At 39.7% G+C, this 22,530-nt stretch overlaps 1 protein-coding gene across 4 annotated transcripts in view; it reads left to right on the plus strand.

The window, feature by feature from the left end:
• Positions 1–22,530, plus strand: part of LCORL (ligand dependent nuclear receptor corepressor like) — a 57,480-nt gene that overhangs the window by 20,228 nt on the left and 14,722 nt on the right. For 2 of the 4 annotated variants that reach the window (XM_072126032.1, XM_072126033.1), the window contains exons 2-7: positions 2,825–2,890; positions 7,159–7,235; positions 7,326–7,452; positions 8,369–8,623; positions 9,381–9,456; positions 11,595–12,714. In XM_072126032.1, the coding sequence (XP_071982133.1) occupies positions 2,825–2,890; positions 7,159–7,235; positions 7,326–7,452; positions 8,369–8,623; positions 9,381–9,456; positions 11,595–12,615 (1,622 nt within the window). In that variant the 3' untranslated portion in view covers positions 12,616–12,714. Of the gene's footprint in view, positions 1–2,824; positions 2,891–7,158; positions 7,236–7,325; positions 7,453–8,368; positions 8,624–9,380; positions 9,457–11,594; positions 12,715–22,530 lie in introns of those variants that run through there. The other 2 variants (XM_072126030.1, XM_072126031.1) reach the window with 1 other exon arrangement.

The following is a 22,530-nucleotide window of genomic DNA, read 5'->3' on the forward strand; positions in this document are numbered from 1 at the left end:
TTAGGTGGAAAAAGGCATCTTTTTTTTTTACATTTTTTTTGAGTGCCAACTGGTTTGGACCAAAAACATTTGCTACATAGTCCTTATTACACCAGGTTCAGTATTTTTGAAGAAAATGTTGGGGGCCGGGCAGGTCGGGGGGATTTCGGTCGGACTTGTTCACTACAGTTGGTGCCATAATCTCGGGTAAGCTATGGCTGAACTTTGCCTTATCCCCTGGTTGACCTGTATTTCAGATATGGTTCATTGGGCTGGCACCAGAATTCTTCTGTGGTGGAGGGTATAAGACTGGAGGTCCTATGAATAACTAATTCCAGTCATTCTGGTTTGATGGTTGTTTTTTGTGATATATATTGGGTGAAAGTCCACGAGAGAACCCCATATAACATTCAAGCAGCTGAGGAATGACCATGTTCACATCTTTTGCCTTTAAGATGAAGAGGATCTATTAAACAAGACAATGAGTAAACTTTTTTTTTTTTTTACTAGTTTTATTATTTTCTTGTTTTATTTCTGACTAGAGATGTAACATTGAAAACAGCAAATTTCCATGTATCTGTCGTTCCTTTGTATTGACTTCATTTCACTTCATAAACTGACACAAGGTAATTTTAACCTACTGTATGTATAGAGGTATTAAGAAATTTTCCCGGTTCCATGGAAACGGTATTTGTGTCATATACATTATTCATCAGTTCCTATGGAAACGCAAGTGATAAGTGGTCAGTTGCTTACAGGTTTAATGGAGCAGTACATAAAATCCAATCTGTATCGGAGGGAGGCCGCGCTCGGCCCCTTTATTCTCCATAAATTTGATTTTGCAGCCATATGCTTGTTAATTTGCGTGCTTTAATGGCCGTCTCATTGTATGTCCGTAGTTTTTGTACTTGGTAAGACAGGGTTTTCGGTCTGTCGGAATCTGCTTCGTTTTTTGATTTTTATATAAAAGAGCAAATAAAAAAGACTGAACAATTAGACGTGCCAGGAGAATATTTAAAGGGGTATTCTCGTCTGGGCATTCACATTCAGTTTGATAAATCTGCCATATGTAAACATTTCTTCAATTAGATGTTATTAAAAAAAAATGTTCCTGTGTGAAGATAATTTCTCGTAAATGTAGTCATTTTGTCCCTTAGAAACGAGATAGCTTCCTCGGATACAGCCACGTCTGCTGGAGAAATTGCACAAAGAAACAAATTGTTTTTATATATGAAATGTCTGGGATTTACTACATGACCCACAGCCATCCTGTGGTAATGATTGCTGAATCCTGGTGGTCAGGCAGGACTCAATAGCTCATGTCTGGCCCCCGCTGCCAGAGTGTGACGTGGTCGTAACCGAGGAAGCCAAATCGTTTCTAAGGGACAGAATGACTACATTTATGAGAAATTATCTTCACACAGGAACATTTTTTTTAATAACATCCAATTGAAGAAATGTTTATAAATGGAAGATTAGTGAAACTGAATGTGAATGCCCAGGCGAGAATACCCCTTTAAGGATATATGATATCTAGTTGCTGCTACTGCCCTCCTTCTGGGCTCTATTTCTTGTAGCAGCCACGTGCCACAGATTATTTACCTGCAGCCACTGTATAAGTATATTGGCATCATTGCTAATGCCACCGCTTGTCTGACGTAATCGCCTGATATATGGCAATTTCGTGCCATAGAGTATTTAGATGACTGCAGCAGCCAGTTATGCGCTGTACAAGATAGGTTCCATAGGTTTGTTCTTAAGGTGACTTTGTATGTAAGTCGGAACTGTATGTTTCATAATTGTAACCCCAGCCAAAATTTCTTTTGGTCTTAAGAACCAGGAATAACAATAAAGCTTCTTTGCAGACACCTTTGATAACTGCTATAGCTGTTTATTGTAGCCTTGTAAGTTACCAACATTGGGAGGTCCGTGTCTAGGGGTTGTCGGGTGTTTTTAAGTAGGGGACCGTCTGTATATGGATATTGGCATCACTGCCGATACTTCCGATTGGTCTCATGATATATGGCACGGACTTGACTCTGGGACCAGCGGTGACATTGCTGGAGTGAAAGGGGATTGTAAAGCCGGGTGATTGGAGAGCAAGCATAGATCTTCTCATTCTCTGCTTTTGGTTAATTTTTTTTTTGTAAAAAAAGAAACAGAGAAGCCTCATCAGTGTTTGTATCTTCAAGTATATCTTTATTCGGTCCTGGAAGTCATTATCTAACTCCTAAAAGAGGCTTAACTGGTTCATGTCCTAGGACAAGCATGTTCGTCCTAATAGGGGACAGGTCACACAACAGGATGAACATTCACGTCCTGATGATCACACAGGTATCAGTAAGCTTGTATGATCAGCAACAGGACGCCAGCTCTTATTCACCGGCTGGCCCCTGCACTGAATAGAGAAGGCTCATTTCAGGGCAGTTTGACTTCCTAAATGCTATGGTTAATGTGATCATGAGGTGTATGTGGGGTGGGGGGTGGGGAGCTGCAGGAGGCCTGATCATGGCCTCTGGGTCTGCCATCTATAGCAGCTCATTATTTGTGTGCTCCAAAAAACTTTAAGCTTTTAAGCGATCAAAAAGTTGGATGTAAACCAATTAAATCTCAAAACAAGATGTAATACCACTCTTTTGCCTAAGCAATAATGTATAGCTTTCCAAATACGTCCTCATAAAATGGGATCCACACAAGGTTTCCTAAAGTGTTCATAAGTGGGTGCATTGTTTTGTGAGGCTGAAAATAATTCAGAATATTTCTGTGTTTTCTTTCAATATATTTTCATCATTTTTTTATTTTTGCCACAAAAAGTCAATCTGCTTTTTATCTTTTGTCTTTGCAGGTTTCGAGAGCATTCTAGAAGGGCTGTATGGACCAGGATTACGTAAAGACCTCAGTTTATTTGATGGCAAGTCATTTATTAAGTTGGGTTTATGGGTGGTGGTCTATATATTGGTGTTCAACGGTCACAAGGACAAGGATTTGAGCGCTGGTTGAGTGTTTAAAGACCGACATAGAAGTGACTTGGTCTTAAAATTTGAGACCTGGAGCAGAGCTATAGCAACAATATTTAATCATCAACCATTGGCCATAGACAGCAGTAGTCTGATAATGACCCAATTAAATATATGGAATGTTTTCTAGGCATTTTCTGTATAGATAGTCTATATAATAGTCATTGTGAAGGAATGGGAACAAGAAGATAACACTGACGCATCATTACTACGGATAATAGATGATGTCACAGCTTATCTATATAGAGGTCATTGTACAGGGGGAGGAGGAGAAAAGCTGTGACATCTATTATCAGTAGTGATGTAATGATGGGTCAGTGTTATCTATATAGAGGCCATTGTACAGGGAGGGGGAGGAGATAAGCTGTGACATCATCTATTGTCAGTAGTGATGTAATGATGGGTCAGTGTTATCTATATAGAGGTCATTGTACAGGGAGGGGGAGGAGATAAGCTGTGACATCATCTATTGTCAGTAGTGATGTAATGATGGGTCAGTGTTATCTATATAGAGGTCATTATACAGGGAGGGGGAGGAGATAAGCTGTGACATCATCTATTGTCAGTAGTGATGTAATGATGGGTCAGTGTTATCTATATAGAGGTCATTGTACAGGGAGGGGGAGGAGATAAGCTGTGACATCATCTATTGTCAGTAGTGATGTAATGATGGGTCAGTGTTATCTATATAGAGGTCATTATACAGGGAGGGGGAGGAGATAAGCTGTGACATCATCTATTGTCAGTAGTGATGTAATGATGGGTCAGTGTTATCTATATAGAGGTCATTGTACAGGGAGGGGGAGGAGATAAGCTGTGACATCATCTATTGTCAGTAGTGATGTAATGATGGGTCAGTGTTATCTATATAGAGGTCATTATACAGGGAGGGGGAGGAGATAAGCTGTGACATCATCTATTGTCAGTAGTGATGTAATGATGGGTCAGTGTTATCTATATAGAGGTCATTGTACAGGGAGGGGGAGGAGATAAGCTGTGGCATCATCTATTGTCAGTAGTGATGTAATGATGGGTCAGTGTTATCTATATAGAGGACATTGTACAGGGAGGACGAGGAGATAAGCTGTGGGTGGCATCATCTATTGTCAGTAGTGATGCCGGAACCTGGAATAGCGCTGGTAACACCACCAGAACCCTTCAGCTATGTTTGCATGAATGTGAAAGTCATACTTATACAGTACAAGCAGATTACTATTCCTAATAAAGCCATACATGATATAAAGATTTTAACGTTTACAACGCACTGGTGGTGCTATTACAACTGCTGGTAGTTGGTTAGTTTAGGTGGGAGGTTTTTCCTTTAACTTTAATCGATACAATAAAATTTTCAGGATACTTTTTAGTAAGTAGAAAATAAGAGGCCAGCTGCACAGCAAACAAACCATGTCTCAGGTGCTATTCCAAGAAATAATCCAGAGCTCCTTTTAATAGCCAAAAAAAATAGGCAGCGCTCCAAAGTTCCATTGAAAATGAGCGATTTAATCTCCCTTGCAGCTACTTTTTGGACGCTCTGTACAACCTTCGACAAGATAAATGATTTTAAATTGAGAAACAAATATAAAATAATCTTTGACTACACTTTATTGGTGAAGAGTGCCCATAATTTTAGGGGGAAAAATGAATCGGAGTTAATAAATAATAATATTTTATTAACAATGATGATAAATGTTCTCCAACATTTGTAAACAAAGTTTTCGCAATTAAAACCTGCTGCGCGTTCAGTGTCCAGTAACTAGGATTTGGTTAATCTGGAACTTGCTTGGACAAAGCATGTTCTCTCACCTTTAAGACCATAAACAAAAATCCAATGTGAAATTTTCAAGAGCTCTGTAGTACAGTGTAGTAAAATCTTCCTCGCACCTTCAGTGGGGTCTTCTTATACTCTCCATTTAAGGTCTTCTGTTCCATATTCATCTTCTGTTCTGTTATGAATTGTTTCTTTTACAAATTACTTGGCCTAAGTCCTGTTGCCCAGTAGCAGATTGCGGTTTCCCAGAGCGAATCGCTGAACTGAACAGACATTCTGGGTGAGATTTATCATTTAATTATGATGTAAACCCTGCCCCTCTGGAGCCGCCCGATACATCAAGAAGCTCCTGCCTCTTGATGTATCCGTGGACCGGGCTCTCTCTGCGTTTCTATGTATGGTCCTACCTGGTATAAAAATGTGTGTAGTAGATAAACTTTCTCTCCCCGGCCAGCTGCATCCCCTTCACTGACCGCTTATGCATGAAGATGGCCCAAAGGGGGAAATAATAAGTTTTCTGGCAAGTCCCCCCCCCCCCCTCTCTGAGTTCAGTCCAGTGATATAAGGTTTTATCTGAAAAATCCCTCTAAAGAACGAAGAAAGTTTCTAAGACCAAACTCACTCGTGGGCAACGAGCCTTATTGGGTTTTTGAACCCCTGGTTGATGTATTGTTTCGAGATGAGCCAAGATACCGTAACCGAAATCTATTGGGAAACTGCTGTCTGAAGTTGGTCTCAATGCAGATTCCCCATTCCTGCAGCTGCTGCAGAAATAAACTTTAATCCATCAATATGCAAATTCATTTCACATGCTATTGGGGGCATTTAGTAGCCTAAGAAAGCTCCAGGGGTAAAGGCTACTCCATGCACCCAGTTGGCGCTGCAGACCAGCCTACTCCCGCCTCGTTTCCTGCGGGTCTCCAGCGGTAAGTGAGCTCTGCGCAAACACAGTAGCTCCTGGTCAGCACAGTAGCTCATACTAGTATGCCACCAGCAGTGGGGTAGCTTTGCGCATGCGCAGAGCTCCCGAGCAGCAGGTGTGCTTTCGGCAGCAGAACAGGAGCTACTGTGCTTGCACAGAGCTTGCTTACTGCCGGAGACGTGCAAGTAGAAGGAAACAAGGAGGGGGAAGGAGGATCTGAAGTGTCTACTGGGTGCTTGGAGTAAGCTGTCAAAAATGACACCGTTTTCAGTGGGTTTTAAATAGTGCAGGTTATGAAACTCGAGATGAGTCTACCGAAATACATAGGAGGAGGAGCAGTGACTATTGTAAACTATCCAACTATAGATCATGGGAAGGATTCAATGATCAGCTATGGAAAAAAAAACGACTGTTATAAACTCTTGGCCTTTATTTAGATTTTTAAGTGTTACCTCCCTCCCCCATCCCTTCCCTTTTCCCTCATCACTTTTATTCTCCTGCCCTGTAAATAGAGGAGTTACATGTAGAGGTTGGTATAACTTGGTGATATTGTATAATGCAGTTTTGTACTATTTTGGGAAATGGGGTGGGGGAGTGTTTACATCTGTTGCTGACCCTGGGGAGTTAGTTACTTTTATATATTCCCTCCAGTGACTTTGGTGTTTGAGAGGAGGGGAAGATTGTAGTATGAAAATGAGGCAGCAGTAAAATGTTATTAATATCTACATGTCCAGGCAGTTTTAACTCACAATACGGATTAACTCAAAATTTAAAGATTTATATTAAAAAAAATTCCACAAAAATATTAAATCCCTGTTAGTAGCAATGCATAAAACTGGGCAGTTCAACAATGAAACTTTGACATGAAATTATTAGTATTGCATAGTAGGATATATAGGCTGCCATCTACAAATATGTTGGGGCTTTATTTTTTGGTGTACAATACAAAAATACGATACCTTCTAATTTTTTCTATGTAAAATCAACTTTTAAAATAATGCTAATGAATCTGCAGGCAGGAACACTTCTCCCTTCCAACGTGTGCTGAAACTTCCACTGCAGCAGAGAGCGTACATGTGGCAGAGGGAGAGGGGGAGGTGCTGTGGGAGCAGGGGGTTGTGTAACAGCCTGTGACTCCAGAGCATAATTATACAAGTTGATTTTAGAAGGAAGGAGACCTTGTATAACGAATGTAAGTAGCCTGGATCTATGAGTCAGGGGTTTATCATGCTTGGTTTTGATGGCAGATTTCTTTTAATGAGGCAGACAATGCTGTGTTACCCAGAATAATATGAATTGGGCAAGTTTTTTTTGGACAAACCTTTTTATTGCCCAATTTGGTAACCTCTTTCAACTCCAGCTGTCCTTATTCCTAATCCCCAGATCTGTTGAAGCTTATGAGTCCACCTGCCGAGAAGTTCTCATTGAATTTACTAAAAGGTGTTTTGCATTTTTTTTTTCCTTCCCCTTAGACTGTGAACCAGAAGATCTGGTCGATTGGTGCGTGGATGAGAAATGCTCATTATGTAACCTCCGCAAGGATACAAATGTAAGTGTACGTCCTCATCTATTCCCATCAGTCCCTTATAAAGATAGAGCCAATGGAGTAAGATAATGTTCTACTATATTTCCTTGCTAGGATTACACACCATCAGGTTCTGCACAGTCCACACCTACAGGGGAACTGATATCTCAGGGCCAGTTCAACACAGAGAAAACTGAATGCCAAGCTGAAAATTATTTAAATGCACTCTTTCTTAAGAAAGGTATGTATTTTTCTGTATGGCTTGTGACCCAAAAATCACGCAAGATGTTTCTTGACAGAGGAAGTGCTCTTCAAACAGGGTTTTTGCTTCCCCAAAAAATGCTGCTTCTTTCCTAGGAGCACAAACCTGCATTTGTGGCAACCGACTGATGTAGCAAAGCTGAGGTCATACTGTTATGTTTTATCAATCGGGCTGTAAGTGCATTGGAGGCGGGGCAGATTTGCTCGATTTTCAAGGGATTGCAGGCAGAAGCTGCTTAAGGGTTTTTTAAGACCATTGCTGGGTGAAATAAAAACTTAAAAGATACAGTATTTACTTCATTGATTTCCCAACACTCTTTGAAACTGGCCCGGAAATGGGGGGAGGGGTCAGGGCGCGGGGGGGGGGGGGGAATGATCACCTGGCCAGGAAACGGGAAAGGGGGGGAGAATGATCACCTGGGAAGCGATCATTCAGCCAGGAAATTAGAAATGATCACCCTGACAATCACAGGAAGCAGTCACCACTCTCATTCAGTGATTGGCTGGCATGGCATTTCTTGTATGCAGAGACGGGAAGTAAAGAAATGTGGTAAAACAGCAAAGGAATTGGATGGAGGAGTATTTCTGCTTCTATATTTTTAGTATGTTTGGTTTTGTTTACATCGGAGAGCTCCTTGAAGGATTTATTCATGAATATGTACACAATTTTGATCACTTTGCAGCTGCTTTTTTCCGGTAAAATTTCTTGATCAGTCTAATATAAAACAATGCTAACAAATGCTGTTCTGAGTTGCTTGTTATCTAGTGTCCGTCAACTGGCTTCCGCTCCTTTTAGCCTGAACCTTTATGGCCCTTGTGCGCACAAACATGAGGGACAGTCTGGGTCTGGAGTCTGGATATATTGAATTATTATTATTTTTATTTTATTTCCCCAGATCTTCCTCAGAACTGTGATCCCAACATTCCACTTGTAGCTCAGGAATTAATGAAGAAAATGATCCGTCAGTTTGCAATTGAATATGTTTCAAAAAGCCGAAAAATGTATCAAGATAGTAACGGAACAATAGCAGAAGATCCTCTCAGCCGTAACGGCATCCAAAAGAAATGTACAGATGGCTTACTACTTGACGAGCAGGATGGTCCCCTCGACCTCACTGTCACAAGGATTCAAGAACAAACTTTTCAGGATGGTAAGATGTTTGTGTGTGTGTATTTAAATTTAGCAAGGGATGTGGGCTAAAATTAAGTCCCTCCCCCCTCCACAAACTTTTTCATTTTGATTTTGCTATGGATGCCCCCCCATAGTTGGAAATGCAACCTACAGATAAAGATCCATTTCCCACCTATTTCTTTTTCTGGCCATATCTCTGGTTCTGTATATCACAGAAGCACAGGTCTAAAAATCCGAAAGATCAGAATCTAATCTGTTGGAACTGAAGAGAGACTCTTATGACATCTACCATCAGATTTATTGATGGTTGATGTCCTAAACTTGCTTGCCTGTGTCAGTGGATGATGTTCTTACATCTCGGGCAAATCTGACTCTTCTCTTCTTATTGTCACATGACTTTGGAAGTGATTACTTTTAGGTAAATGACAAGATTTCACATAAGAGGGAATTCTAGAAAGGACATTTCTTGCCCTACCTGAGACGGATGCACGTTTAAAGGGACACTCCAGTCACAGCTGATTCATTGAATTATACCTTGTGCAGGGCCTGAAGGGAGATTTCAGGACTTCTACAATGAGAATGAGTCCTGCTCCTTCCTTCAGGCCCTTCACCCTGTATTATTCAATGAATTTGCTTTCACTGGTATAATCTGGTAACAATATCCCTTTAACCCTTCAGGGACCAAGCCAATTTTAAGTTTTTATAAAAAAAATAATCAATTTTTCCCCATCCCATAGTACAGTTGCAAATTTTTACCGCTATTATTGTTATTTTAGGAGTCTTGGATCTCTCTGTTAAGAGAAACGGTAATACATTTGATGAGAACTCAAAAACTAGAAATCCGAAAAACGGGTAAGTTGTATTCATGTGATTCATCGCATTCATTCGTCCAATAACTCTAATAATTTAGTTGTAAATTAGGTTTCTGCAAAATTTCCTCACCTTATCTGAAATTTAATAGAAATCCTCTTTATTACTACATGTTAAATGAAAGCCATGTTAGAATACATTAAAATAATTATTATAGATATTTTACATAAAATACACTTTTTTTTTTTTATTGGCTCCAGAAAAGGTTTGTAATCTTTTGCAAATTGAAAGTTAGAAGGCCTTCCTGTTTAGGGTAGTTGTGGTGCCTGCCTTTCTTTTAATTTTTGCATTCAATATAAAATTTGTAGACTGGATATATACATGTTTACAGTTTAGAAATATAGTAATGTTAGGGGGTTCCTTGCTTAAGGACCCATGCACATAACTGTGTGGGGGCCATAATCCGCAATTTGCCGCCGGATCTTGGCCCCCATAGAAATCAATGCACCCAGTCATTGTGTGCTTACCACAGCGTGACCGAGCCGGACATATCCTATATAATGCCGTATTTGTATTGCGGCCGCTCAGCTTCCAGTGGACAGAAGAGGGGTGAGGCACACGCAGTCCCCCTCCCTTCTGTGTGCTATACCCAGGATCTGCTCCAGGCAAACACACGTCCATGTGCATGAGGTCTTTGATATATTTTATTTGGAGGAAAAGTACTTTGTTATTCCCTATAAAATTTTTATTTAGTTAAAAAATAGTTTTTTCCCTGTATGTGTATTCAGTCATTTTAATGCCTTCACATTTGCCATCAGAACTTGGCAGAATCTTTATTTAGTTTGGTACCAATAGGTGAGACTTGCCTGCTATTTGTATTCATTGGTGATTGCTCTCTGGGTCTGTTATGACAGAGCCGTGATCTCTGTCTATTGGGAGTCTAAGAAAATCTGAAGCTCCTCTAATCCCCCCCCCCCCCCCCCACCAGCTCTGCCTTCTTTGATTGGCTGCTGTGTGTATGCACTAGTCTATCTGTGGATTAGTCAATGCCCACTCCTATACCATCGGTGAGGAATTGTCTCCAAGTAACTGCTACGTATATATTCAGAGGACAGTAAATTTTAAACTAGGATCACAAATGCTGCCACTAGAGACTTCTGATATCTGCTAAGGATAAAAGGATTGGAACATGAAGTATATGTTAGATGCTTCTTCCAAAGTCGAGGAGTTTGGGTGACCTCAGGCTACTATATGAGACCTGGTTAAGTAAAGGGATGACCAATACAAAGAAGATAATGCATTGAACTTGACAGTCACAGTATGAGACTCCATGCACACAACCAGGCCCAAATATACCAGTTGAGTGGAGATGGGAGGGGTGAGCACTCCTCTTCTTTCCCATTTCCATAGAGATCTGGGAGGCTGCGCAAAACGGGCAGGAATAGAACCTGTTCTCTCTTGTGGCTCGGCCATGTTGTGGGGAGACACTTTGTGCTCGCCGTACCGGACCTCTATGGAAATTTGCGTGGGCAGATCACGGACCTCAATACGGTTGTGTGCATGGAGCTCTAACAGGATGATCATTGTAGTTATTGTAGTATTTAAATGTTGGATTGTTTTTGTTTTTTTGTTTGTTTTTTCAATCCTTCCGTATTCTATGAATGTCCTTCACTTTTGCATGTGTGTATTTGCCTGCTTGCTGCAGTAACTTGAAAGTGAAATCTAATTGTTCCATGCGTGAGCTTGTTGTGTCGATGTCAATCTTTTAAAGGGGGGTTTACTCTTTTATTACTTGTTTAGCGGTAACGTCACATTTCTACTAACAAAAGTTGAATCTTAAGGGCTTACTAATTGCTTAAGTTAAAAATAATTTAGCAGTTTTGGCTCTGCAAGCAACTGTCATATGGAGTAGCACGTTGTAAAGAAATTCTTAGAAAATAAGCAAATATTTGCCAAATCCTTTTGAGATCTTGACTGGGTTGCTATAGAAGCCATCGTATGATTGACGCAGTGTCCAAGCAGAACTGTAAAGTATTTTCTAGAACTTCTAAATTCCACCTTTATCAGAATCGGTGATGTTACCTAAGCAAGGAGTTTAATAAAGGAGTGGACCATCCCCTTCCATACCTGTGTGCACGTCTCATACATCCGCTGACCATCGTTTCATTCCATTCATCCAGGAGACATCTGAAAGACCGGGAAGACTATGTAGATCGGAGTCCGGAGTTTGCGAATGGTTTGCTTTCAAAAGCCTTGAAAGATATTCAGATGGGAACACTGGATGTGAACAAAGCAGCCATGCTCTATGGCATACCTCAGAAAACTTTGCTACTTCACTTAAAAGCCTTACCGGCAGGCAAGCCTGCGTTTCTTAAGAACACAGCTCAAAATTGTATTGATGGGTATTTCTACAAAGACAATACAGAGACAAGTGCTGTTCTCCAGAAGGTAGCCCTGTGGGCAAGGGCTCAGGCGGAGCATACAGAAAAAAATAAACTCGGTCTACTTGAAACCTCGGAACTGAAACTCCCAACAGCTTCCAGTTACCTCCATCAGTTAACTCTACAGAGAATGGTTGCTCAGTTCAAAGAGAAAAAGGAAGGTTTGCATTGCGAATCTTCAGTTCCCATTGTACAGCTGAAAATTCCTCAGGTACGCGTGAGCTCTGTGACGAAACAGCCCGATTCCTCTGGTCTACTGGATGTTATGTACCAGGTTACCAAAACCTCAACAGTCCTAGAAAATTCTTCTCTTCAGAAACTGAAAAACATACTTCCTCAGCAAAGCAAAGTTGAATGTTCCGGAAGTATATCTCGCTCAAATGTCGATTCCTACGTTCATCACAGGGACCTTTCTCCTTTGTGTCTTAATGCAAAGAACGGAGCCGGCGACGCCTCCTCCGACAACCCAGACGACGATCGAAAGGATAAACAGCCAAGGAAAAAACGTGGCCGTTACCGACAATACGATCACGAAATAATGGAAGAAGCTATCGCTATGGTATTGGGCGGGAAAATGAGTGTTTCTAAAGCACAAGGCATCTATGGCGTACCTCACAGCACTTTAGAGTACAAAGTTAAAGAGAGATCTGGGACGCTGAAGAACCCTCCGAAAAAAAAGCTTCGTTTGGCGGACGCTCATATATACAATGTTGTCAATTCAGGGACTGGTATCTCCAGGAATAGTAGCAAGTCTATGTAGATGCATTGTGAATTTCTTATTGTCACACACGTCTACTCTACACGTAAGAGAGTATGGCACGACCTACTCGGATAAAACGATACGGTTCTTAACCACTTACATGCCTTTTTGTAATAGATTCTTCAGGGTTTTCACTGTGGACAGATTTATTTTGTCGCGCGCTTCTGATAAATTGTACTGAACATACAGGTTGCTAAGACGTGATTCAGGGTTCTTGCTTCATAGTTGACTCCATAAACTATGGCTAACACTCCTCACCACAGTAAATATGTCTTGCATCAAAACTTCCAGACCTTTACATTTTTACAGTTGCATTATATTTTTAACTCCAATGGGAGTTTGTTTTTGTTTTTTGTTTTTTTTTTCCTACTCATGGTTTTGATATCGTAGTGGACCACCTTTTAGAGATCCGGATAAATCATGAGACACGCCAAGTGTGGATGCATGCAGTATTACTTTACTTAAATCCCGAGGTAACAGCACTCCTCTGCATCCATGTGTACTCGATAGACTTAAGGGGGAAAAAAAACCTTTTATTACACGTGTATAATACAAATGAAAAATATTTGTAAAAAAAAAAAAAATCCGGTTTGTAAAAGTACTCCGGTTTAACGACCGCATTTATCAATGGACCGACACTAATGAGACTCCATCTCCCATGCTCGTAGGTTTAGAAAGTCTTAATTATTGACTTTTAAATGAACTATAAAAGTATAAAAATGTAACTTTATGAAGATTATTTATTATAAACCATTTTTGAAAAAATGAAAACAAAGATGAAAAAAAAAAAAACTTTTACACTAAGATGAGAATCTTGGAATGCAGGTTAGAGCATGTTCATAGAGTGCACAAGAGAAGCGCCAGACTTGGGCTCGATGTTGCGGTTAGACGATTTTACCGATTTGATATATATTTTTTCTAGGATTGTCGAAACTCTCTGCTATCGATGGACCTCAATGTAACTGTTTTATGTATTTGCTGCTGCCGCGTTTCAGAAACCACTTCTGGATAGTTATAGGTTACTTTACACTAACATATTTTATTTAATTTTTTTTCGTTCTTTTTGCTAGTAACCAAACTTGCAATGTGTTCAGGATTTTGAAATTGACGTCATTTTACCAAATTTTTTGTTTTTCTCCTTTTTTTTTTTTTTTTTTTTTTGTAATTTATTAGCGTAATCAGAAAACCAGTCAGGTGTGAGTTTTTGTTTTTTTTAACCATAAACTCCTCCAATTTTTTTATTTTATTTTCTTTTTGCTGAAATGTCAAGTTCTAAAGGTTTAAAACAAATCTTGGATGCACAAACTTGCCTAGTCATGGGGATGCAAGCCACTTTCTCAAGTCAAACAGATAAACGGGTTGTTCTTTCCTCCCTCCTAAGGGTTGTCCCTTCTTCCTCCTAATTTTTTTTTTTTAATTATGTATTGTGGACATGATATTAAACATATTTCCAATATGTATTCGGATAAAGTTCTGCACCATTTTTATTAGTTTAGAAGCCACACAGCCCCTCTTTAGAAATGCCTTCCGCTCCTGCCCATAAGATGGCAGGGGACCATACACTCCAATGAACACTCCCTTCTCTACAGCGTCCTGTGACCTATCTGTGCAGTTATATCCATATAGTCTTCTGTTGGGGTACTGTAATATTTCCATGTTACACGACCTGTCACTGCCTTGTCACGGGGGCTATTATTAGAAGCTGTGTGCCACTCTGGATGAAGGATACCGCATGATTATGACAGCACTGGCCAATCACAACCATGGGACCTCAATTTGCCGGATTGGCTGCACGGCCGTCAATATGGCAATATATCCAGGGTGAATGCGTCTGCTCATCACTAGCCGTGGCTTTTGATTTCATGAAAATGGTGTAAAACTTTATCTGAATAAATATATATATCTCATGTCCCCAAAATGTGATAAAAAATGTACCTAAAGTGGTTAACCCCCTAAGCATATGTAAATTTGCATATGCCGATTCGAAGGTTTCAGAAGCTTGTAACTTATTTCATTTTACTTGATAAAGGGGCAAGTTTAGAGTGGAAAATTTTAAAACCCCCCTTTTTTTTTTTCACAGTGACTTGTCTGAAGCTCTAGGTGGAAAAAGCCCTGTACTGGTTGCCTTAACAAATGGGCATAAGTTCATAGTACAATGTGCAGATTTTTTTTGTTTAAAATGCATGCAGATGGTGCATGTAATTTTTTTTTTTTTTTTTTGTGGCACACAGTCAAGTTATTTGATTTGAGTTACTTACTTTTGAAAATACGGATCGAAATCCATAAGAAATGCATGTTGGAAATCTCTATTAATTTGGGCAATTTTTAATTCCTATTTTATTTTTTTTAAATGCAGTTTTTTTTCTCTCAGATGAAGATAGTCGGTATTTCTGTGCTTGTACCCTACAGGTCGATGCGGGTTCTGTCTGATTAACTCACTTGTGCTTGTGGGATGGACCAGACTGAGCTGGTCCATATTGGGGGAAAAAAAAGATAAATCCCCCAATATGAGAGCTAAAATTTTAAAAATGTATGGTGTTCCTTTATAAAAAGTAAATATCTTTTTCTTCACTTCTATTGTACGGCTGCAGTCCAAGCAGAACATCCCAATATAAAGCAGGATTGACCAATGAATTGGCTCTAACGTCCTGCCACAGGAGCACCGGGAGTGAGCCGTGTGAAATATATACTTTTAGTTTTCAGTGATTCTAGGTTCAGTCTGGTAAATGCTGCAGCACACGGAGCGAGTTGGTCGCACGTGGTCAATGGTCTTTAGAGTTTGTGATATTTTCCTCGCCAAGTGTGAACGTCTCTACAGTTGAGAGATGTCTCGTGTATCCTTCTACTGCATTTTCAGCTTTTTACATTACTGTACCACTATGAACTAGCAAAATAATTTTTTTTTTTTTTTAATGATCCTTATACTGTACATTTTTAACGGCAGGACTTCAGGTTTAATTTGAAAAATGACCTCAACTTAAAATTTAAAAAAAAAAGAAAAAAACACTCCACGTTGTTGGGCATGTCACTGTTTTTCCTTACCTCTGAAATCTAGAATACTATTTTCATACATCAAATTTTACATCTAAAGATAAAGTACTCCTTGCAGACGACATTACTTTGCACATACGCACTTGAATTTGCTTTTTGTATGTTAATACGCTTAGAGGATTTTTTTTTTTTTTTTAAGGATGTATTCAATTTTGCAAATGGTTAACACTGTTTCCCTTCTTGTGAATGGCCAAGCTCTGCAACAGATTTTGATTTTCAGTTAAAACTGAAAAAAATATTCGCTTTAGTTCAGGAGATATAAAACCTCATTTTGCTGTGAATTATCTGCCATGTTGGGGGTGGGGGGAGGAGCCAACTTTTCATTGTTGACAGTGATCCTACTATCAGGGACGGTCTACTGCCAACAGCCTTCACTACTTTTCTACGCTTGCTGTTTGTACTAGTATTAGTTTTTAATTTTCTAGGGATATCTTATCTATTTTTGGGTCCAATTATGAAAAAAAAACAACCCTATTTTTAATTTGTTTATATTTTCAGTACTTCATTTACGGCTGTCTGTTTTTATTTTATTGATCCATTGCCTTTTCAGTAAAACAATCGGATGTTATTTCCTACACACTACGTAAAGAACGCTGAAGGCAGAAGTAAAACCCTTTTTAATTATTTTGCTTATTTGAATGTTTCTGAATATTTTATAATGGGTTAAAAAAAAAATGTAAAAAAAAAAAAAAAAATACAAGCAAAAACTGTGCCTCTGTTTTTAGAACTACCGATCGGTCAAGTTGTTTAAACCATTTTCTTGTAGTTTCTGACCATTTTATATAACGTTGTATATTAAACTACTGAAAATGATTTAGTTGTTTACAGGAATATACCGGATTGCGTATATTATTATCCTTCTTTATTTTTTAACTTTTAACATTTCCATTGTCACTTCCATTTCACGGTGATTTGGTGTAACTACAGTGTGTGGCTGCCTTGATTTGCAAACCATTTTTGCTTTAATTGAAACCTCTTTTTAGGCAGTGAGTTCTATTTATGCATAAATCAATTGCACTATAATTCATGAATTATTTATTATGATATTTTCTAATTTCCTCTATCTGTTATGTGATGTAAATGTACTGTAATTCTGTTTTTTGGGGTTTTTTTAATTTTTTTTTTTTTTGTTTATAAAGCTAAATCTGATTGTATGGAGTTAATTGTTTTTGGTTAATGTATTCTTAAATGATAATTTATAGTAAAGCGCTCCACCGCTTTCCACATAATTTAAAATGGAAATAAATTGACTATTGATCTAAGGATGTACATCTACTAGTTATACTTAACGGCATAAAATGTCATATTTATATATAATATATATTTTCTTTTTTTTTTTTTTTGACTGTGCATAATTTATCGTTTGTCATAATCTATCGAATATTGCCAACACCACTATACAGAGATGACCGTTTCTCATCTTGATATATATATTTTCCGATTTTTACCAAGTGCAAATTGAGAAACCTTTTATGCTGTCACTCTTGACCAATAACCACAACACTGTACTCCCCTAGGAGTGCTTGTCCTCTGACCTCAGCATTGTACAGTATATTAAATGTTTTTTTTATTTTACCTATTTCTAGTTGAAGTTATCATTTTTCTGTGTCTGATATGTATGCTTTGTTAAATATTGACAGTAACTACAAATCATCCCAAGTCATGTTTTTACAGAAAATAAATTTTATTAAAATTCCATGCTGCTAATGTATATTTGTTTGTGCGTGTGTGTGTTAAAAAATATAATATACCGTATATACTCGAGTATAAGCCGACCCAAGTATAACTCGAGACCCCTAATTTTACCACCAAAAACTGGGAAAACCTACTGACTTGAGTATAAGCCGAGGGTGTAATATACAGCCAGCCAGCCCCCATGTAGTATACAGCCTGCCCAGCCCCCATGTAGTATACAGCCTGCACTGCCCCCATGTAGTATACAGCCAGCCAGCCCCCTGGCAAGCGCATAAAAAATAAAAAAAAAACTTAATGCGCGGCTCCCGATCCCCAGGGGCGGCTTGTGTCTTCTTTCTTCTCTAGCCAACACCGCCGCATCATAGTGTGTGCCCGCGTCCATGCGATATGCCGGCTAAAGAAAAAAGAACAACTCCGGGAACCGCAACAAAGAACGGGAGCCACGCCGAAGATCGGGAACCGCACCAAGGATCCCGACACCGGAGGGTGAGTATTAAGTTTTTTATTTTTTAATTGACTCGTGTATAAGCAGAGGTGAGGTTTTTCAGCACATTTTTTGTGGTGAAAAACTCGGCTTATACACGAGTATATACGGTATATGAGAGAATTTACCAAGTGCAATCTATATCTTTAGAAAACAAATTTAAAGTAAATCTACCACTAGGATCAAGGAATATAAGTGAAGCACAAGGTGTGTGTCCCCTCTGGCAGGATTTTTTTAAAAACAAGGGCATAAGAAGCTAAGAGTGGATACTGCCACAGGGGGCGTAAGTGTGCTTGAGTCCTGGATCCTGTTGGTAGGTTTCCTCTTAATGAAAACTGTATTCCAACTAAACTTTGAGAATACATCCAAAGTTAATTTTCTTGTCCTCAGTGACAAAGTGTATGATGCTTAAAGGATCCATTGGAAATTTTTGTATGATATAGTTATTTTGACATAGATTTCTAATGATATTTTTTTTCTCCCTTAGCATTTTGGTCTAGGTGAGCTTTAATGTCCAACTTATCTTTGTCCTATTGAAAGACATAACTTTAAAGGGGTTATCCGGGTTTAAAAAATTTCTTATGGCCGGGCTGGGGAGGGCTATTTAAACACAATAAACATGTACTTGCCGTATTTTCCGGACTATAAGGCGCACTTAAAAGCATTGGATTTCCGTGGAAATCCAAAGTGCGCCTTATAGTCCGGTGCGCCCTATGTATGGCGCTGGGCACAGGGCAGCGGACCATACTTACATAGGTCCCCGCTACCGGAGACAGCAGATCTCCAGCGGGAACTGCAGACCACGCGGCACGAACAACTTTTGCCGCGTGGTCTGCAGTTCCCGCTGGAGATCTGCTGTCTCCGGTAGCGGAGACCTATGTAAGTATGGTCCACCTCCCCCTCACCTTCCCCGCGTTCCCCGTCGCGTCTCGGCGTCGCGTCCCGTCGCCGCGTCCCGTCGGGTCTCCGCCGCGCCCCCGGACCTCCGCCACGCCCCCGGACCCCGCGCCTTATAGTCCGATGTGCCTTATATATGTAATTATTACATATATAAGGCGCATCGGACTAATGCGCCTTATAGTCCGGTGCGCCCTATAGGGCAAAAAATACGGTACCTCCTCCGGTGCTGCTGATGTCCTGCGCCGCGGCTCCGTGCGCCGGTTTCAGTACAGGGGCCGGCCGGAAGCTCCCATGCGCACCATCTCCCAGCGCTTACAACGCTGAGAGATAGGGATGGATGGGAGGAGCCGGCCACATCGCGGACCGGAAGCTCACTGTGCGCGGCTTCCGTGCCCCTGTAAACAAACAGGGGCACGGATCGAAGGGACCGCGGCGCGGGGCATCGGTGGCGCCGGAAGAGGTAAGTACATGTTTATTATGTTTAAGTAGCCCTCCCCAGCCCGCCCATAAAAAAATTTTTAAACCCGGATAACCCCTTTAATCTTAATTCAATCACATCTAATTTTCAAAAAGAGCTACTACTCCTGCTACCCCCTACCTACTAGCCATGACGGTGATTGGCCGGGGGTGAAGCAGTCCGGCTCATCTCTAGTTATGGCAGCTAATGACATCGGTTGTGATGACAGTCTTGGCCGACTCATTTTAACCTTTTCATTACAATGTGAGATTTGCACATTGTAATGAATGAGGAAAATCCCCATATACAGGTGGTCCCCTACTTAAGGACACCCGACTTACAAACGACCCCTAGTTACAAACGGACCTCTGGTAATTGGTAATTTACTTTACTTTAGTCCTAGGCTACAATAATCAGCTATAACAGTTATCACAGGTGTCTGTAATGAAGCTTTATTGCTAATCCTGGTTCTTATGACAATCCAACATTTTTAAAATCCAATTGTCCTAGAGACCAAAAAAAATCTGTTACAATTATAAAGTAGACAGGTCCGACAAATTCAACTTAAGAACAAACCCAAAGAGCCTATCTTGTACATAACCCGGGGACTGCCTGTACTGTAGTAGGGGGTCTGCAAAATAGTAAAAAAAGTTAAAAAAAAAATTATATAAAAAATTCAAATCACCCCCATTTCCCTAGAACTGATATAAACAAACAGTAAAAATAATAAACATTAGCTATCTCCGCGCCCCTAAAATACCTGATCTATGAAAATATAATTATGGTTTTTCACGGCATATAACCCTTCATGAAATAGTTATTGGCACCAGAAGATGGCAAAATTTAAAAAAAAAAATTGTACAGGAGGCTTTCATTTTTTGTAAATGTATGAGAACATTATAAAACCTATACAAATTTGGTTTCCCCATGATGGCACCGACCCAAAGAATAAAGTAGACGTGTCCATTTGGGACGCTGAGTGAAAGCTGTAAAATCCAAGCCCACAAGAAAAAGTTGCAAATGGGTTTTTTTTTCACCAATTTCACTGCATTTGGAATTTTTTTTCCCGCTTCCCAGTACACGGCATGGAATATTAAATACTATCACTATGAAGTGCAATTTTTCATGCAGAAAGCAAGCCGTCACACAGCTCTTTACATGGAAAAATTAAAAAAAAAACATTTTTGAAGGTGGGGAGCGAAAAATGGAAATTGAAAAACCTAAAAGAGCCCGGTCGTGAAGAGGTTAAATCCCAAAGTTGTTTTGTTTGTTTTTTTTTTTTTTAAGTATACGTAGAGCTTTCTTTGAAGAATGAAAACTGACATTAAGTTAAAGGAGCTGTCCTGACCACCCATTCAGTTTTTATATTGATGAATAGATAATCTAATTGGTTGGGGGTCCAACACCGTGATAACATAAACCAGTTCTTCAGGCCGCATGTTGGGCCTTCAAGTCCCTACAGAATTCAATAGAAACTGTAAAGTCCCTGCATGACCACTGTACAATGAATGGAGTGATCCGTTTCCTGCTTCTTTACCGGTTTCTGTTGCAACAAAACCAGTATCCCCACCACATGCAGCAACTTCCTAACTTGGATATCTACAATAACTTCAGAGTAGTAGACGTCTAGTTACTAGTAAAAGTTTGATTATGGTTTTTGTAACACCATTGTCAAACAACGTGCGGTGGAACATGGCACATGGCTGAATTTGGCCAGACAAATGACCAGATCCGCTGGCCCAAACCTAGTACAGTAGAAGTGACCTGCTATGGCAGACAAGCTAGTTCAGTAGTGCTGTGTTCAGGCCTCCCATTTCTCTTGATGTTCTTCAAGATCTTTCTATTTTTTTGCAGTCGGCTGTGATAAATTTTGAAAATTACACATCCTTATCTAAATAAAGCGACCTTTTGACAGGCAGTCGTGGTCAGAGATAGGATATTGGGGAGTCACTTATGTGGATAAGGTTGCAAAAAATTATCCAGTACTGACCTTTCTGAACAATCCAGTGGCCTCCTTCATTTCTAAATGGAAGATGTTTATAACACCAGGGCTCTTCTTACAGCTATCCATCAGGGTAGCATTTTGGTTATAGTTAATGAATGAATAGCTAACGAATGTTAATGCTGAAGGACACGCAGTTGGAGACCATAATAAAATTGTATAAAACCTGTGACCCAAATTTGTATGTCCTTCCCATGATATTACAAGTTCCCCTAAATGAGGTTCCCTCGTTGCAGTTAAGGTACCTAAACGGTAACACCAGTAAATAAGTACTTTCAGTTAATCACATCTTTGAGAATACTACCCCTTTACTGTTTCTAAGATGGAAGATCAATGGTCAGAAAAGGTCCCCACACAAAAAAAAAAAAAAAAAAAAAAAACATTTTACTAACCGGCTTATAATGTACTAGTTGAGCAACTCCAGTAGAATTGCGTAAAGAAAATTCTAGCATTACACGCAAGTGGTAACACCCTACAGCTCTTCTGGCTCAATAGCATAATTTTAAAAGTTGATTTTAGAACCATGGATAACAAATTATAAGAAGATTACCACATTCACGGTGCCTGGATCTAGAAGTAAGTGTCCCTGGTTCATCATGATGGATATAGATGTTAGACTTCCTTTAAACTTACTTACAGGGAAATAAATGAAGCTATACTCCAGTTAAGGCCGATAGGTTGCTCTACTATTTTTGCCCCCCCACCCTCTCAGGACAGTAGTGGTAAATGTGATGAGGTACATTTATCAAACTTAAAGGGGTATTCCAGGAATCAGCATAATTCATATACAAGTGGGCACTCAAAATGTGTAATTAGTTGTTATTTAAAATTTTGCTCCCCTTAGTAGAAAATGCTGGTGACATAGACTGTAATGAAGAATTAAAATGCTACTGGCCCTTTAATCAGTCCGTTAATTTCCTCCGCGTGGTCCATTGCAGGACAGAAGATGGCTGCTGGTCACATGTACACATCACATGTCCTGCACCTGCCCAGGCAGGCCATGTGATCACCACTATGTTTGGCTGTAGTCGGTTGGTTGCAGTGCTGCCAGTATGGCCAGTGTTGTGGTGATGGCAGTTACACATCATTACTATGGTAACAGAGCAAGAAAACCTGTTACATCATCACTGGGAGCAGAGCATAAGTGGTAGGAGGAGGAGTTACTGAGAACTAAAGGATCATGGAACTTGTAGTTTCCAGTGGCGGCCATCTTAGTGATAACTCCACCTACTTTAAAGAGGCCATAAATTTAGTAAATCATAAAATCAAATTATTTAAGCTTTTTTTTTGTGACTAATGACATTGAGTTTTGTTGTATTCATTTAT

Source organism: Engystomops pustulosus, chromosome 1 (genome assembly GCF_040894005.1).
Source record: "Engystomops pustulosus chromosome 1, aEngPut4.maternal, whole genome shotgun sequence".
NCBI classification, from domain to species: Eukaryota; Metazoa; Chordata; class Amphibia; order Anura; family Leptodactylidae; genus Engystomops; species Engystomops pustulosus.